This window comes from Oenanthe melanoleuca, chromosome 6 (assembly GCF_029582105.1).
Source record: "Oenanthe melanoleuca isolate GR-GAL-2019-014 chromosome 6, OMel1.0, whole genome shotgun sequence".
NCBI classification, from domain to species: Eukaryota; Metazoa; Chordata; class Aves; order Passeriformes; family Muscicapidae; genus Oenanthe; species Oenanthe melanoleuca.
In genome coordinates, this window is record NC_079340.1 from 8,112,434 (window position 1) to 8,132,617 (window position 20,184).

A 20,184-nucleotide genomic window follows, 5' to 3' on the forward strand; every position below is an offset into this window, starting at 1 on the left:
TTTTTTTTGTTATTAATGAAAGACTCCATGTGTGCACATGTGCCTGCCCCTTAACATCTAGACCATGAATATAGGAAGACTGGCAAAAGAGCCTGTGGCAAATGCCAGCTGAGAATAGGTGAGACAGCTTGAATAAAAAATGACTGAAATAAACAGAGAATAATGAGCTCAAATTTACACTTCAGTCTTCTAATTGTACTTCATATTTTGCTCCTTTGCTATGGCCTTACTGTGACTCTCAGCATGCAGGCATGCTGCACAACAAAATAAAAAGCTCTGCATGCTGCACAAACTTTCAAAAACCTCTTTATCAGAAAGTCAGCTAAAGCAGCACTCATTTATTCCACCCCAGCAGATCAACTACTTTGGCTTATACCAAGGACACCAGATTTATCTTTGGTTTAAGAGATTTAAGAAAACAGATTTAAGAAAGAAGAACCCCCTGGGCAAAACTTACATTAAAAAATTTTTCTTCTTAGCAATCCTAAAAAAAAATTAAAAGGCCAGAGAAGATTGCTTCCTAGACAAGACAAGGACCACAAAGAAAATAGTACTCCAGGAAAGCAGTAAACAACCCCATAATGTCACTCTTCAGCATGGATGGAGATAGAGGAATGTTGTTCAAAGGGTCCTGGCTCACTGATGGTTAAACAATGTTGCTTCAAAGAAAGCATGATAAGAAATAATAATAACATGAAAAAAGATTGATTCCAGATTAATCACTGATATATCTGTGATTTATCTGAAACATATGAAGAAGCTATCATACTTAAGACAGAAGTGCCAGAATAATGAAAAATTCATCATTAATTTACTGCCAGAACAAAGTGTCAGTGTAGCTGATCCCATTTTATGGCTGGTACCACAGAAATATCAAAAAGTGACCTTTACATTGGCATTAGTGGAGTAGTTCAAAAACACGGTTGGATAACATTTATTATCTACAAAAAAGTGCTTTAAGAGAAGCAACACAGTTCTAATAAAAAGAAAAACATGCCATTTAATCCTGTTGAAATGTTTTAAACATTAAGATAATTAAGGAACCACTACAGGATGCAATAGATTCAGGTTGAAGGAAGCATTTGCTTTTGCTTCAAAGGCTGATGGATCAAGAAATGGAGGAATTTATGAAGCTCTATGAGAGCAATCCCAATTCACAATATAAAATTCATTGTGGACAAAGTTTTAAAAAAGTCTTATTAAATGAACTTTTAAATTACTTCTACTCTCAATATTAGAATGAAGAGAGAAGATCACTCTGATTTAATGCTCAGTGATCATTACAGAAGCAAAAAAGAGAAGGAATAAATTTTCACTGTGCCATTGCCTAAATCAATGATGCATTCTCATTTTGTGCTCTACTTGGTTTTGATCGTTTTTGTTTAAGAGTGATACACAGGAAGAAAAGAAGCAATTCAGAGAAATTTTGGCACCAAATGGATTGGACAGGGGAACAAACAATCTCAACCAAAGCAAGGCATTATAAAATGCAATGATGACTTTAATTCTCCTATCTGTATATATAGCAGATGCAGGATTGCATGGGGATCATATAATTTCATTCTTTCAAAGCAAAAATGGGAGCTCCCAAAGGAAATAAAAAACATTTATTACGTATGTTGGTGCAATCAATAATTACCCTGATTGCCAGTGCATGTAAAGAAAACAGTTCACTGAGACCTGGCTGCAGAAACTTTCCTGATACAGCATTAGTCAATCCTCATCTGTGATAGTCCCAGACAGCTCAAAGTGGCAAAACAGCATTTTGTATGAACTGCTCCTGTGCTGGGCAGAGGTACTGCTGGATAGGAGGAGGTTTTCCATCTTCAATGACCACTTTCAACTACCTTGGAAATACAGCAAAAGCAATCTTGCCTCCACCCTCGGCTCTCAAGAGCTCTCCTGTCACTTCTGTGACACTGAAGGGCATTCCTGCCTTTCCCGTGGCTCTCCCAGTGCTGCAGAAGCCGTGCCTTGCCCATGGGAGATGGTCACTGTGGCTGCAGGGACCTGCTGGGCTGAGACACCTCTGCTGTGGCAGCCAAATGCCTGAAAGCTCACATTACTTTCTTCCACTGCCATCCCTTTGTTTTCAGTCATTGAGAGGGAGTAGGAAAATCTCCGTGAAATGGAGAAAGATAAATGGAATAGGGACAAACACCTGAAATACCTGTCTGGGGCATAAACAACCAGCACTCCCTGTTTTGCACTGAAGTGGCATTGCTTTGTTTGTAACTGCAGCTGAACTGTGATACTGTCTGAAGAAAATGGAAAGGAGAAGGAGGGAAGAAAGAATAGTAGTGATTTTTTTTTTCTTTTTTTTTGCATTGTGTCAGGCAAGTCCTCATTCAGAAAAATGTTTTATGAATCTTTTTATGCTGGAGAGATTTAGAGTCCCCATTTCCTACGAAACACATTTGTAAGGCACATTTACATCTCTTTCATGCAGCAGTATGTGTTTATGGATGGAAACTCTCATTTCCTTGGCAGACATCTATTCTCCTTTAGAAAAAAATCCAGAATTTCTAGCCATAATACTTGACATAGATAACTTGTCTGTTTATTCAGAGAGTTCAATGAGCTAGGAAGAGCAACACTTAAACTATGAACACAATGGTTTAGTTGACAATGTCATTAAATATTAATGCCAATTTTTGTAGGTGTCTAATCAAACATCTGCCCTGGTCATCTTTGGGGACTGAAGTAAAATTTAGCTGTTGTTGACATTAATTGAATGAGCTGATCTAGTTATATAAAAATCATCCTACAACACTGAAATCAAACTTAGTATGAAAAGTTATTATCACATAGATAGGATGGAGCTGCCAGCTCCATACAGACAATATAATTGGTATTCTCAACTGCCTGCCAATCTACAGTTACATTTCTGGCTTAGCAAATGTAGCTATCATAAATGGCAGCATGCACTAGGCTTACAGAATAAAAGTATTTACAATTTCATGGATAAAGAGCATCCACTGCCATAAGAATGTTAGTAAAAAGAAAAGTAAAATATGGTACATTTTTCTAAGGTAAACTGTTTTATTACTGGCTTAAATGCTTGGGTGCGTAGAAAAGTATTTAATGTCTCTATTTCTCCTCTAAATGCTACCAAAACATCTCAAAAGAGGCCTCACTTTCATAAAGTGCTGAGCAGATTAAGAAAAAAAAAACAACTGCTGCAGACTTTGCTATTGCCAGAGCCCTACCTTGTCCCCAGGGAAAGGAAGATTATTGAGCTGAGGGATGGGCAGGGTGAACCCAAATTTTTGACTGAATACTCTTATGCTAAGACATGAGAGTGTCCACATAAAGATTTTGTCCAAAAGTCAAGCAAAGAGCTGGGAATCTTTTGCTAAAGGAATTTGAATTGGGAAATGGGATGGCTTGCATTACTTGTATTCACCCTCTTCATGGCACCGTAAAAACAGAAGATTTTGGATACCACCCCTCTGACTGTTCAGAAAAGGTTTCAAAAATTCAGAATAGAAAAAGGAAATGCAAGCCAAAACCCTTTTATTATGTCCCATGTACAAAAGCATATAGAACTAATAAACCAGTGTTTCACTGACAAGAGTATCTCTGATCAAACATTCACTATGGTAATAAAAACTGTTAACTTGTTTTAGGGAAAAAATCAATTGACAGATGAAGAGGACACTTTTCACTAAAGGAGCAGCACATCAAGGCTTTCAGCATGTCTGCATCCCTTCCTGTAATGTACTCCTGGACTTGTGTTTGATGTAAGGTACAGCCTGTTTTTGCTGAGATTCAAGATGGGGAGCAGAGGGGAGGGGCAGGCTATGAGAGAGAGGGCATTTTTAATGGCCAGTACTCTTTATTGCAGGATTCAGAACAAAGATTAAGCATTCTAAGCTGTTATCATCAGTCCTTGAATCCCACATTAATTCTCTGTTCCACAAAAATAGGTGTAGTTTCATCTGAGGGAAATAACATTTTGGTAAAACACAGTGTCATGTCAATGCATTTTTCAAAATCTGGAATAAACAAAGAAAAATCCTGCATTAAATTTCTGTTTTAAGAGAAATGAGTATGCATTCTGTGGATCCCTTAATTCTTACTCATGTTTCCAATCATGAACTCAGAAGAAGAAAACAAACACGAGCAAAGGACAGGAGTCACAGACAGGATAATGTAAAGAATTAAATCCAAAAAGGCATTATCAAAGCTCCCATGAAACTGAGAAACATTATGACCAGATCAAAGGACTTACATACTGAAGACTTGGGCAGAGCTAAAGTACTTAAACTCAGAACAATGACACCAAAATACAATTCTTATCAGCTATTGAGGTACTAAAAGTAACTTTATATAGGAATTTAGGGGTTTTTAAATGACTGTAATTTCTTCCCTGTGACTTAATATTAACTCCATAGAAACAACATTGATACAGAAATTAAATGAAAACCTCTGTGATCCAGTCTTACCTTCCTGATGCCTTCAGAAGGGTTTGATACACAATTATCTGCCCCATTGTTCTTACTGATAGTCCTCCACAGTTCAGCAAATGTGTTATCCTGCTCCAAAGGGTTGGTCCCTTTTGCTTTAAAGTATTCATACACTGCTGAATCCCTGACTGTACCATAAGATATATCCATTTGTTTGGACAGATCCTGAAATGTTCTGAAATTCAAGCGATATTGAGAAATTAGTATTATGTAGTATATTAGCAAGATTTCATTAAATAAATGGTTTCTTTCTATATCTGTCATTCATCAGGAAGCACTTACCCTCACCAAGTAACACTCCCATATTTCATTCCTCATCGTAAAGGAAAGCCAAGTAGTTATTTAATTGTACTGAGATCTTATGATTTTAACTACACTCAAGCTGTGTTTCACCCCAGTGTGAAGTTTTTGGGGATTTTTTGACAGAAAATATTCATGTTAAATATGTCACCAAGATTGCACAAGAATATAACGTGATAAAGACTTACCTGAACACAGGAAAAACTCAGATTATAAATATAAACTTCCAGCCCCATCAACTTCACCAGAAATACCTCGCAGAATTCAGTGGAATTAGTTTGCAGTTATACCCATGCTCCATCTGACTCCAAATCAATAGGACTGTTTTAAACAAACAAATAAAATCTTGCTTCCAATTTCCACTAAGTCTCTCTTGCTCTCTCTTTTCACAGCCTCTGGTAAAACAGGCATTTTTCATTCACACAGAAGCCTAACTTTCATTTACTCATCATATACCACTCTGGAAGTGTAAATGGGCCTCACCCTGAGTGGCTGTGAATGCACAATTTATTTTCACATTGTACAGAATGTAATTCACTCCTGTTTTACAGCCTGTTCTGCACTGGAAGGTGTAAATCACTGCCTGCATCAATGAAAACCAGCCCAAGCCTCCAAACATTTAAGGTGGCATCACTGCCATCAGCAGCAGTGTCCTGGCTGGTTTCCCTCTCTGAGGCTCATTCCCATTCCTGTGCCTTCCTCCTCTGCCATCAAGTATCACCATTTTTTCATCTGAGCACACAAATATACAACACACACTCGACCAGTGACAGCCACACACAGCAGCAGGGACCAAACTGAATCTCATAAATAATGGCTTGTTTTCATTAAAACACTTTACAAATGTGTGACTTCACATATCAACAACACGCTTCTGATACAACCAACTATCATTGCTTGACAACAGTTAAGTGACCCTCCCTGCCTCACCCCATTTCTTTTTCCCAAAAGCAAAAACTTCCTGATCAGTAGCTCTGAAGGGCCCATTCCTGCCACCTCCCCCATACCTCCAGCTCCTGGAGCCACAAAAGCAGAACATTTTGGCTTGCAGCTTGGGCAGATTTCTTCACAGTGCTCCTGAGGAGCCTTCCCTTGGCCCATGAGCCAAAGCTGTTTTCCACAGCTGAAGACTTGTTATATACAAGTATTTTCCTGCCACCCTCTCCCCTGTTTCACCTGGGGAGATGCCACTTCTGACACATCACATGCCTGTAAGGCTTCCTGCTACACTATTTACAGCAAAGCAATCTGGGCACATCCTCAATGCCCCACAAAAATAGGTAGAAAGCTCTTCCCTCTTCTCCCTGACAGCACCCCCAGGCCTCCCAAGTTTAGAAGGTGCCCTTCTCTGGGGCTCTGGTGTGGAGCCCTGTCCCCAGGCTGCAGCTGCCTCTCAGCACATCCCCCTGCCCCAAACTCTTTGAACTCACAAGCTGCTCCACACAGCCTAAGTGGTTTAAGTTCTTAAATTGTGTTAAGGACTTTTTCATCATTTTAAGCTGTTAAGCAGCTTTAAGTAAGACTGTGTGAACAGTTTCTCTCCACATACATTGCACACTTGTGGCTTTGGGCTAAGTCTAGGAGTTCCACCAACCCCCAAAACTCCTGTTATTTTCCAAGCTCTGTATATGGCAACTAATAAAGTACAAAACAAGCATCCTGGAGGTTGTTGGAAATTCAAAATGCTAATGAAAAATGGCAGAATTTGTTCAGATTTTCTTTCTCTCTTTAACCTTCCTGAAAGGTCCATTCTGCTCCCCTAAATATTTCCTGTATATTATATGGAACATTTTTCATCCAGTCTTGATCTACATGATTATATGCTGCATTTAGTTCTGTCTTTAGTTTTTTCCCACAGCTTTACAAATGCCTACTGCTGATACCACTATTCTGTTTGAAAGTTTGAACATGGGGGTTTGGATAGTTAAAAATATAATTAAACTTGCAATTTTAATATTATCAGTATTTTCTCTTTTCATTTATTGCCATGGAAGCTTTTACTCAGAAACGTGCATTTTGTTTTAGCTAAATTGCACTTTATTGACAATCAGTATTTTTATTTTAGCTAAATTACATTTTATTGACAATCAGTACTGCACAAAAGCACAGTACATGTTGCTTTATGAGCAGCACAGTTTGTTCAGTTCTCTAAGCATCATAGGGCAGAGAGAGCAAATCTGGGCTTAAATCAAGGCTTGCAATAAACAGACAAGCACACAGGTGGCAGGGAGGGAAGCACAGTATTAGCCTGGGTGTGGGAGTAAGGCAACCCCTTTAGCTGGCAGCATTTCCTTGCAACAGAAAGTGTGGAATATTGTGTGTCCTAAGGATTTCTTCCAGAGCACTGTTTGGTATTTTGGTTTTTTAGTTTTTTTTATTTTTTTTTTGGTGTTTTGGTATTTTTAGCCAAAAACCTATCCCAGAAATAATTCTGACAGGAAGTGGTCTCAGCCACGGTTCTTACTCTGTATAAAAAAATATCTCTGCTGTATTTCTGCACTGAAAGTGGAGGTGATGCTCAGCCCCTCCATGGCTAGAGAAGTGGTCAAACGATTTGGGCACATAAATAAATGATACTCCTACTTTTTATGGGGTGAAGTAAGGTAATCACAAGGGTAGATTTTAAACACTGTTATTTTAACTCCCTCAGATTTGCCTTTGCCAGACAAAATCACTCACTGCTGCATTTCAGATAGTGGCTGGATCTTACCAGTTGTGTCATTCTCTAAAGGTGGCTGCTGTCATTGCTCTTAAGCTTTATTTGTGCAACCAGCTGTTAGCTGGACCCATCTCCTTTAGCCACTCAAATTCCTGTCTCACTTTCCTATGGCAAAGATTTCATGCATTTAATATACAAAATTATTTGCAACAAAAATGTGCAGCACAACAAGATGCCCCATTAACCTTACCACCCCAGTTATTGGATCTCACAAGCCATTAAAGTCTCTTTGTAAGTGTGATTAAAGATAAAGCCAGTAAAGCAGAAAAAGCCAATGTCCCTCACTTCCAGTTACAGGAGTGCAACTTCAATTTGTAAATACATCCACGGTGTGATTGCTGTAATTGACAAGCACATGTAAACCAATTGATTTAAGTAAATGTATCTACAGTCAATCTAAAGAAAAATGTTGTCTTTTAAATCTGCATTACCAGCCAAAATATTTAATGCCCATATTTATGCCTGCTAGATGAACTCAACAACTGATACATATTCCAAGTGGAATTACAATTACTTCATGCAGAGCCAGCTTGGGCTCTCTGCTTGTTTGGTTTGTCAGAAACTTATTGACATAAAACAAACGCTGCAGAAGACACAGACAGGCAATAGCAGCATTAGCATTTATAATTAGAACACTAGAAGTAATTGCCAGATTAAAAATACTGGTTAAGGTACATTTTTTGGAGATGTTTTCTTACTTGTAAAAGCCTTGTGTAGCTGTAGATACACGGACTAAAAATATGCTGCCAGTATGGATTTATTTTACTCTGTTGCTGCTATATACCCAAGATTTCTGGATGAATAATAAGTGACAGACTAAACTTGACACTAGGTGCTTTGAGGTAACTGCTGATCAATTAACTCAGCTGGAGGCACCTGGATCATCAGATGTGATCAAAGTGTTTTTCAAAAGAAAAACATGATCCTGTCATTAAAAAAAAAAAGTGGATTTTTGTTTGTAGTGACCCTGAGATCTTTGCTCAATGCATCAGAATATTCTAGGAGATGGCTGCCAACAAGATAAAGTGTCCCAGAGATGATGAGACTTTTTAAGCTTCTCTGCCTAAATGGAGTCTTAAAAATGCATACATAAAATGTATAGTACAACTCCTAAATCTATCTTTAAATGCCTTGAGGCTAATTTATTTTCTTTTAAACCTTTTTTCTCCAAAAGTTTGGAATTCATTACATCCACAGAATTAAATATAAGTGCAGTTCCTAACCAGAACTGTTTTCTCCACACAATTATGTGAGAGGGAAATATGTGTTTTATGCACTGGGAAAACCCAGCAAACTTCAAAGTAAAAACAGAAGTATCTGAACTGATTTGACAAGCTTATACCACCATTCTAAGCCTAAGAAACACCTATGAGCTGAAACCTAGAACATAAAAGCCTATCTGAAAGGAGATTTGTTGGATAAAGTTATACCCAGTGGAAAGCAATGAGTTGAAAGAGAATTCTGCCTACTGTGAACTACAGAAAAGTGCAGAATTCTGAGACCTAAAATTGCTGAGAACTCTTCCCTCCAAGGGAGAATTTTCAACAATGAGGATGAATAAGAAAATGGTATTAGTTGTTGTTGACCTCATCAATCCACCCACTGAGAGATGAACTTGGAAGCCAAGCAAGCATTGCCAGAACTGATTCTCATTTGTAGATGTCCCCCAAGAGAAAAGTCTGCAAAGCTGAATCAAGGCTGAAGTGGGACTGCAGTGGTACAGACAGTGTCTACATGAGCAGACCTTACCATTCAGAACCTCAGTCCTGATCTGAGTCCTGATTAATTTTTATATCCATTTATGAATGTGCAAGGCAAAGGATTTGAGCTTCAATCCATTGCTCACAAATGAACAATCTTTGGAACTCCAGTTTTAAGTAAAATGTATAAGTGGGTAGCGTAAAGCTTGTCTTCAGACATCTAAAACTGAGTTCAAATTTTCACAAAAAGACATTCTGTAGAGATGGTCTACCCAAGTTGAAAAGCTTAATTAGCTGAAGAGCTGAAAATAAATAAAAATTCCCTCTGTTATGGATATAAAATACCACTAGGGGATGACAGCCTCATTGACTCATAGACTTGCATGAAGAATTTCACTGTGCTGTTAAATGCAAGTTTGAAAAGCAAAAGCCCACTTAAAAATGGAAGAGAATAGCAGTTAGTGTCTCTAAACATTATTGCAACTGATATTTCATGAGTCTTCATCTGTACAAGAAAGGGGGATATATTGGCAGAACAATGAAGTAACATTAGAATTGAGCTATCTTTAGCACCTACAAGTCTAAAAAGTAAATATACTTAAAAAAACAAACATGTGATGACATATTTTGGTAGATTTTCAATGTTTGTTCTAGGTACATATAGGAATGTCATTAGTGTGTGTTAAACTGGACATACAAAAACTAAAAGATGGGCTACTTTAAAGATTACTCTTAGTGGGGCCAATTAAACGGTTAAAGGTATTCTTAGAATGGCAGTACCTTTAGTAGAGAGATTTAAAATGAAACAAGTTTATCTCAACTTCTTACAACCTTAGGCTTCCGAAGAACTGGGTCCATGATTTTAATCTGGCCATCTCAGATTTTCTTTGACACTATGAATAATTAAACCAAGCTCTTAAATCAATCCTTAAATTGTCAACTTCTCTATAGTGACGTGATCAAATTCTGCATTGTTCCATTTCACTGCAAGTCACATTAAATGCTCTTAATTCTGTCTCAGTGCAGTGATGTGCAGAGCAACAGGTTTCTTCATCAAATACTCTAAGCAAAATTTTAACTTTAGCAACAGAGGTAGTCCAGTAGAGATCTGCAGCAGTACTTGCATGCTTAGGATACACTCTTCTGGGCCAAGTCCTTCACCAGCAAACATGTCCTGCTTTATAATTCATCTAAAATTCATTTTATCTGCTCTCCATGAAAAATACCATCCACTTTAAACAAAAGCCTTAACAGAAAAAAACCTCATGGGAGTTTCTACAAGGCAAGCTGTAAGTATTGACAGATTAAACTACACTGAATCAGTGGAGCTGCAGCCTTTCACACCAGGACTGAAGCTTTCCAAATCACAGCAGGAGACAAACAGTGCAGACAGTCAGGGCTGTGTCTGCTCTTGTCCTCACCAGAGGGGCAGGAACAGCTGCTACACAGGATTTCAGAGAAGCAGGGACTTTCCTCCAGTGGCAAAACCAATCAATTGACAAGTGTCACAGAGCACGTTGCCATGTCAACCACCTACTCTTCCTATAGTTAAAACAAATAGTGATTGAACTCCTCAGCAGGTAATGGCACTGCAGCAGCTTTTTTCATTATAATGGTCACTGCTGCCAGTGTGGTGGCATCTCTGAGACTCTGATTGCATTGGGAGTCACTGCCCTAAATTAGGTGCAAGCAAAAGTAAAATGTAACATTCCATTCTAGGGAGAGGATGCTAAAGCCAGCTTCATTTCTGTCTCAGGATGAAGGGGTTTGCTACACATCCTGCATGCCATGTGTGATGGCAACAGCTCTGTCACCCACCCAGCTCAGCATCAGGACCCTCTCTTCTGCTGCCCCCAAAGAAACAGGCTACCTAGCAGACTCAATAGATACAGCAGTACTGCTGAGATCAGTGAAAATAGTTATGCACACAAAAGCACATGCTCAAGGTTCCCAGGATTGGAGACAAAAACACAAACAGTAAGAAAAAAGAAAAACAAAATAGCCAAATAATAGATATACAAAGCACTAGAAGCATTAAACTTGTACATCCTCCAAACTGATTTAATTTCTTTCAAAAAGCTTCCAGTAGCCTCTGTTGCTACATGTAAATGGAAAGACAAGTAAACTAAACTAAACTGTTTTCTTAACTCCTGATGTAGCACTGGCTTCTCTGCAGACTGTTTTCACTGGGGCTCTGTTCCTGCAGAGCTACTGCATGATCAAGTTTTAAAAGAAGGGAACAGTTCCCCTCTTTTAGAGAAGGGAAAGAAGGGACTGTATACCTACTGAAATCCAAAAACAGTCAAGCCACTAAAAAATCATGTTTATGATTTTAGTAGCAATTAATTGCTAACTACTCGTATTGGCAAAACATTTGGAGGCTTTGTGTACTTTCTAAGAGTCTGAGATGCAGCAGAAATAAATTCTATTAACAGCACTTGAGATTCCACTTTTGCTTTACCAGTCTCAGAACAATCTGCAGCACTTTTGCTGAACTCAAAGTGTGGAGGATGTAGGACAAAACCCCTACAAGCAGGCTGTGTCCCACTGCTCACAGAAGTTCTTAGTATCTTCCAGCAGTTTATTTAGGAAACATGCCCATTTAAAAAAACAAAAAAGACTTAACATTATTTCTGGCTACAAGACTCAAATTTGGATCCAAAAATCAAACTGGATTCTCATCATAATCAGTAAAACAGGTTCTTCTGTAAACCAAATTAAACCTCTGGGTATTCCTATCCATTGCTATTCCTAAATTATGCCCTCAGGACCACCTCAGCAACTCCAATCATCTGCAGTGATCTGTGTGAGTGTGACTTGACTTGTCACTGGATCCTAAAAGTTCATTTTGCCTAGAGCTGACCCTGGCTCGACTCCAGCACTGCACATAAATTTGTTAAACAGCTCAAAATAAGCTAAACAGCTCCTGATTCCCAGTCCAGTGTTTCTAACTATACTTCCAACCCTTCTCTGTGAACCTCCTCCAGGCAATAAAAACATAAATCACTTAGACTGCTGCTATTTAACTCATTAACTTATCTGTAATTTAATTTTTTCTTTCTCAATGTCCCATGTTTTCTGAATTTAGAATTTGTAAAGAAACTGTGGTGGTTCTTACAGTAGAAGATATGATTGATTGTTTTTGCTTGAAATGTTTCCAAAAAATGAAAGACAGCAGAATAAATGACTCCATTAACAGTGATAGCAATGGGAACTAATTTCTGAGCATTTGCATCTCAAAGCTGGATCCAGTGGGGCCACATAGTTGGTGATCCCTGGATGAAGTTTCTCTCATGGCTAAGCATTTATGATTGCATATGAACTCATCTGATGTCTAAGGGAGTGAAGTCAGAGGGCAATCTTTCCTCTACATTTATTTACAAGGACTGCTTACAGAGCCCCTCCTCACCACCCCATTTTTCCATATTTTACAAAACTTAATAACCTTGATATATTTCCCAGTTTGCCCACCATGTTTCCAATTTAACAATGAAAAGTATCAGACTGACAAAGAGACATTCAGAACATCTAGCACACTAGAATCTCTTTTAAGATGCAGGCCCAGGTTTTCAAAGTCTGGAGCTTTAATTTGTATGCTCAGATCCACATTTAAACTGCTACATGACTGGGCAGATTTTCAGAACAGGTCAGGAAAGATCTGGCACAACATCACATCTGTACAACATTGGCAGATTCAGCTAAAAGTCTGGAGAGGGATTCAGAGCAACTATGAGTAGTTGCTGTTCACCCTGCAGAATAATCAGTTCTGCTAAAAAATCTGGGTAATCCTGGATCCTTTATCTGTACTCCATATCCCATTCAACAGTGAGAAGGAAATTAAAATGCAAAGAAAAGGTGAAAACATCTCAAGAACGTGTTTGGAGGAAAAAAATACCCACATTGGGACTTCCTTTGAGTATTTTCTTGCTTTATTTTTAAATCACTTTGCCATTGTGGCCTTCCTCTGAGTAGCTCAAAGGGTTAACGTGTTAATTAAAGCAAGGTATTCTACACCTTAAATTATTAATTAAAATAAAAACTGCAGCTGGTGTTTTACAGCACCTCGGTCCCAACAGCAGGTTTTAGTCACTTCACCTAAATCAAACATATCATAAAGTTGGCATGAAAATCATATTGTCTGAATCAAACACATCTGGCAACTGACACATGCTTTTACCTATAATGAAAATAACAAACTACCTATTATATATGCAGATGCACTTTAAATTGTTTGCTACGCTGCTGTCTTCTACCGCTCACATTCAGAAGCTAAAAATCCTAATGAAGATTAATGATTAAGATCAAGAGGGAAGAAATTGCTTTCTTCCTTTTCCACTGCTGTTCTAAGTACTGATAACACAGCCGAGCTGTTTTGTGCCCAGATGACAAAGAACAGCTTTTTATTAAACAGAGTGGGCAGCAGATAAGCTTGGCTTCTTGGTTTATAAAGCCTTTACTCAGGGTTAGTGGTACTTCATACAGTGACTATTAGGATATCATTAAAGTCCATGAAATCCCACTGTGGAGTAAGGTCCTGCACAACTCTTTATTAAGTTTTGATTTATCAGGAGCCCTGCATGTCAGTAGTCTCACAGCTGGGGTGGAGGGGCTGGATGAATACAGATCTGTCAAATGTGCATTGTGATTCTGGAAAACAGCTTCACACCCTTCCCTCACCACGGGGAGCAAAGCAGAATTACTGTTGACAGAAAGAAGAGAAGAAAGCCTCTGAAGAGGCACCTTGATTGCTGGAGCATGGGCTGCATACTCCTGGGAAATCAAAGTATAGGGCTCTTCATTAATACTGAAAGCACATATAGCATTCATCACTTATTATTGATGTCTAAAGTGCATGCATTACACATGCATATTTTAAAGTCTGGAGGCCCTGTTTCTCAGAGGACCCAGACTGAGCACACAGAGTATGGTGCACTTCCCATCTCATCCTGATGTGCAGGAAGGTAACCAGGAAGAGACACCTTACCCTTTGTCCTCTCTTACTCCTCACCCTGAACACAAGTCTCTCTGAACACTGAACCTCATCCTAGAAAGCACCCAAAAAGCACATCAAAAACAACTGGCTGCTCGTTATATTGAGATCAATTAGTTTATTTGGTAGCCTCATTGAAATATGAGCTTAGAAATTGCATTATTGCCATATGTAAGAAACACAGTATTTAACATCCACCCCATTCTGACTGATGGTTTTCTATTCTTTTGTAGATAGACATGACTATCCATAAATCAATTAAATTAAATCAGTGGCACATTCTCTCAGGCTGGTTTTAATGGTTTAGAAGGCAAACAACTTCAATGCCAGTGATTACATTTCTTGTAATGCAACAAACTTTGTCAGCTGTATCAAAACAGCTTTTCTGAGGCAATGCCATTCTCTCCCTCATCTCCAGATGAGTCTGGAAACACTCCTGCAGTATATCATAAAGGGGGCACACGTGCAGAAGAAGAGAACATTGCTCAGAAAGGCAGATGAGCCCAGAAAATGGAAAGAACACATGCAGCCCTTCTCTTTAGCAACACAGTACTATTCCAGAAAAGTTTTCTTTCTCTCCAGAAAATATTTTGCTATGTAAGAACCAAGAGGATAGCACTCATGGTAATAAACAGTAGTATCTTAGTTCTCAAGGAAAGTAAGTTCCTTTCTCCCCTAAACATCCATAACCTGCATTGATTAAAAATGTTTTGCTGGGCCTTTTTTTTTTGTTTGGTTTGTGGGTCTCTTTGTCTTGTGTTTGTTTTTATATCATCAGGAACAGCTTCTAAACCTCTTTATAAAGATACTCAATTTTAAAAGGCTTTCTTTAAATGGCAAGTTTACAGATTTCCACTTCATGGCACGAGATGGTTGATAAATATTTTAGAATCTATTTGAACAACTTTTTTTCAGCAGATGAAATATCATCCTATATATCAGTTAAGGTGTTAAGAGTGTCTGGTGTGAGAATGAATGCTCTTCTGTCATGGAGACATTTATGTGAGGAGTGGCTATTTTAGATCTGATAGATTTAAATGGAAATGTCAAAGAGAAAAGTATCCAGATTAAAATTGTTCACAAGATGTTGGAGTTTAATATCCTGAGGCAGAAGAAAAACCCAAAAAAGATTAACAACAACATAATAATACATTTCAAAAGACCAGACTCAACAAACACTAGAACTGGAGAAGAAAGTCTCCTGGGGTGTTGCTTTAAAGTATAAAAGATAGAGAAGGGCTGGCAATTCCTGAAAGACACCATATCAAAGACACAGATGCAAACTATCTTAACATGAGGAACTATTAAAAGCAATTATAAGAAGCTGCAAGAGTTTCTGCAAGAGCTTTTTCAGGACCTAGAAAACCTTCTCTTTGATTTTTAAAGAGTAGTGCAGCTATTGGGCTAGCTAACCATGCATACTATAAATGTTTGGGAATTGTGCAAATGTACAAGATAAAAAGAATCAAGAAGCAAAAAAAAATCCTCCTCACAACATCAATAAATTTAGTTTGCATGATTTGTCACTGCAAAAAGTGATTTGTGTCATCCCTTCATTGAGTGTCCAGGGCAGAAAATTACCTTTGATGTTAGGTGGGTGAGAAAACCAATGCTGAACAATCATGGCACAAAAATGACAAAACCACTGCACGTGTGGGAATGTTGGTAAGAAATTGCACAAGGTGAAAAGAGTTTTTTTGCATGAACAAATGAAGCAGCTCCTAAAGTATTTCAAGAGATTAGCAGAGTTGGAGGTCTATGTATGCCCTGTCTGAAGTGACAGTAATTAAAAAAACAGTTACAGCTTCTTATGAGAACAGTGACTTTTAATGTTATCTCATGGTTTTGCAGAAATGAGCTTACTGTGATTGAGTGTTTGCTAACTATTGGCAGTTTTGTGAATACAATTTACTTGTTCTGGCTTCAGGAATGCTCTCAGAGAGACCCTCTGGCAAGTTTGAAACCTGTGCCATAATATTCACTATACTATCCTGTAACAGAACCTGCATGGCTTTTAAAATAGGGCCCATTGTTACACTAATGGCTCTGACCAGTACAGACAAATAGTATAAAATACATGTTATTTTACAGGGATTTTGGGTTGGTTTGGTTTGGTTTGCAGGCAGCTGCTTCACTTCACAATGTCATTAAGATATCTGCCTGAAAACATGGAAAAAAGCCCCCAGTGGCCAACCTCTTTAATGGTTCAGACACAGAATTATTTCCAAAAGAGAGTTCTGTATGGATTTTGATTTCTTTCTCCTGTTTTTGTCTTTAGAGATGATGGATTGAGCCGTTAGGAGATGTCTGAAGCTTTAAGGACATTTCTGTTTGATTTGCTATAGTAATAGTTATTTTGCTTTTTTAATATCCTGCTATATTAGATAGTATTATCGGTTCATATAAGAATTAAATCAGCTTCTTTAGAGAAAAAAATAACAGAAATCTAAGTATCCTATTGAGCAAAAATCTTCTTTTACTTTGTTATGTACTGTTTATCCCTTAGGAGTCAAATAGAAAATCTAACCTGACAAAATAAGTCATAGGTGCTACCCATGTAATAAAAAGAAACCTCATGCTACTACAAGGAAGGTGTAAGTCAGGGGCCAGTGGGATTTAATGCATGCAGAAAGCATACAGCTACTATGTGGACAGCCAAGAAATACAATCTATATTAATATGAGACAACCTGACCCAAAAGGTGACTCTGTCTGTGCTGAGGAGAGTCTGTTATCAAATATCACATTTAAACCAATCCTTGTACATTTGATGGGCTGTCCTGAGGGCTGCTACTCTTGCTAGATTTTTGTTCTTCCAAAGCAAAAGCCAAAAAAAAAAAAAAAGAAAAAGATTTTATTATCTGCACAGATGGTAGATTTTGATAATGTTATATCCAAATAATTTTCTTCTCTATACTGTGCATGCATCTGAATTTTAATGCTTCAACCCACCTCAGTCTCAGAACTTCTCAGTAACCAGAACAAAGGAAGAGATGCTATGATATAGGTCTCTCAAAAGTCAAGTTGTTGGAGAGGTGTGGAATCACAAATCTCTTGATTTGCCAGTGATCTCAGATCTCCACCATATTTTTTAATGGCAACTGGAGAGATGGAATGCAAGCTTGATTTTCAGTTGTGCATTCTCATTTTTCACAGAAAAATGTCCCTGGGAAATATTTGCACTTAGATGCTCGCCTGCTTGTTGAATTAGAGGAGTAATTAGGATCCATTTTAAACCGTGCTTGATGGCATATGCCAACATTCAGAAAGCTTTTCAAAAGGCTCCAGACTCTGTGGCTCTCCTGGCAGCACCCACTGGGCAGCACCATCAATAGGAGTGAGATGAAAAGACAAACAATGGGGAGCTGGAGCACTGGCTCCCAGTGCCTTGTCCTGAACAGAGCCTGAAGGCAAATGCTGGCAAGCTCTGCTCCTGAGCACTGAGCACTTCCCAGGAAACCTCACCCATGCTCCAGAGAGGGAATGCTCTGGAAAGGAAATCAAGTTTTTCTTTCTTACACTCTTTTTTTGCTTTTGTGTTTATGGAGGGACTTAATCTAGTTATTTAATGATTGAAGCTTTTGCTCACAGGCCTTTAACAATAATCACAATAATTTTTATTTATCATGTTCATTCATACATGCCTCCTGCCAACACGCCTGAGGTGCTGCACAGACACTGCAAAACATAATACAAATTAAACATAACAAAAGGAAACCCAATGAAATATTTTAAAAGACACATCTGATATTAACAAGAGAAAGGCTGTTTTCAAACATGAGGAATTTCAAGACAAAATTGCTGTGAATACAGAGGGATTCCAGTGAGGTTCTTGCCACCAACCCTATCAAATCCACTTAACTACAGCAGATGAAATATTTGTTCATTTCCCTCTGGTTGGCATCTTCCAAGTACTTTCTCATTTTATTTTAAAATATTTTCAGATTGCTTCTGTTTTGTATGCAACCCAGAAAATCTATCTTTTTTTGATACCTGCAGTGCTACTATAATATGGTCATTTATGGCCATGATCTTTAAAACAGCTAAACTGAAAATATGCCATATAAGAAAATATTATTACTGTGTTATACAGAAAGAGAACAAAGACAGACAGGAGACTAAGCTTGCCAAGATCAAACAAAGCTTGTGGTAGAAAAAGAATTTGCACCAAGTCTTCCAAGTGCCAGGCTATCACCCCAACTAAGCTGCTCTGAATCTTCAGCTGTCACCAAAACACAAAAAATTGGGGGATTAAAATACAAATAAGGAAATCTGAAATCATGAAACAACAGCTGATATATCATGTATTAAAGCAGATATATCCTGCATTTGTATGCAGTCCATGAATGTATATAATACTGATACCTTTCAAGGCATCATAGCATGTACAAATGTTAAGGATCAATTTGATAAAATCTAAAATTTAAACTCTTTTGAATTTGCAAATTGAATACCTTTTTTATGTCCTATTTTTCTTGCATGATTCTTAACCTCTTGTCAGACAAGCTCTCCTAAACCAGAGTTTCAGAATATCTGTGCAGCTATTGAACTGCATGTAGTCTGCTTGTTAACAAGAAATGGAGCTGGAATGTAAGCCACTGCTAATTAAACTCATAATTACAAATGGAAGGTTAGACAGCAGATCCAAGAGCCGTTTGAAAATACAGTAAGACAAAAGAAGGAACAAACTCACATGTAATAATTCTGCCTAACCTGGCAGACTGACCCATTAGGAGACTCCTCAGCTGCACACAGTACCAAAGGCAAATATTACAATAGTAAATGCAAATCATTTGGGCTTAAACGAGTTTGTTGAGGATTAGCACAGGCTCTAAACATTACCTAGATTTCTTATTAAAATAAAATGAGAATTGATAATTTACAAAGGTAGAACATGGATCACAGCTTCCTAACCTGAGCTCCAAAGTAGTTGCCACCAGTAGTTGCCTTCCCTTTTTCATACTGAACAGGACAATGTCTCTCTTTCTCTGCCCATAAGGGGCCAGGAAATCTGCTTTATTTGTCACTGCCCTGCCTGTGGACCTCCACAAACACAGAACTCCTGAGATAACCATGACACTGCCTTTGTTCCCTGGCTGGGAGGTGGGGCACAGAGAAGATGAGAAGTGCAGGAGGTAGTTTGGACAAAGGGATTTAGAAGCAGCATTAAAAGATCAACAGGGAGCAGAAGCACCAACCACCAGCAACTGAAACATTAAGGGCAGCCAAGGACACATGAGGAGCAAGGGAAGCATGTGCTGTCAGAAATCCAGTCCCTCTTCTTGTTGGCACACTTGAGATGAAGCCCTTGATGTTTTGGGAAAAATCCAAGGAGAAGAATACCTTTTCTTTCCAAGTGAAGCATGTTTCTTACTTGGGATCTAGACACCAGGACAAAAAAAATCCTGTTCAGGATTTACAAAGGGATCTAGGCACCCAGACAAAAAAAATCCTGTTCAGGATTTACAAAAGGATCTAGGCACCCAGACCAAAAAAATCTGTTTGGGATTTACAAAGTATCTGTCAGGAAACAAATATAGGTGGCAGATCAAAGCTGCTTTCTGCCATTCCTCCTACCCTGGGTATTTCACCTTTCTGTGAGCCACAGGAAGCCTCTGAAATTCCCAGCAGGGTGGAATAGCCTTGTGAGACTTGCCGATGGCAGATTTAAAAAGCTAAAAAAAGTATTCCCTTATCAGCAGGCTTTCATCTGACATGACAATTCTAAAAATCTGCCTTCCAACAGTTCAACTTTGCTTCAGTGAATGTCTCACCAAGCCCCTTCTAATAAATATTGTTTATGATTTCTGTGACACACTTGTTTTGCAGTGAAATTGCGGAGGCAGTGATCACTGGGTTGATTGACACCTAGTTATTCAATCAAAAATACTTCTATTTCACTAGTCACAGACCACACATGCCAAATTTGATACTGAAACAACTTCTATTAGGCTTTTTGGAGAGGGTTTGAGAAGAAAATCAGTCTTGTAATGAAAATCTTAACTAT

The 20,184-nt window shown here is 38.3% G+C and overlaps 1 protein-coding gene across 2 annotated transcripts in view; it reads right to left on the reverse strand.

The window, feature by feature from the left end:
* GRID1 (glutamate ionotropic receptor delta type subunit 1) overlaps nt 1-20,184 on the reverse strand; it is a 472,653-nt gene that overhangs the window by 21,446 nt on the left and 431,023 nt on the right. For both annotated transcript variants that reach the window (XM_056495390.1, XM_056495389.1), the window contains exon 13: nt 4,449-4,644. In XM_056495390.1, the coding sequence (XP_056351365.1) occupies nt 4,449-4,644 (196 nt within the window). The remainder of the gene's footprint in view (nt 1-4,448; nt 4,645-20,184) is intronic.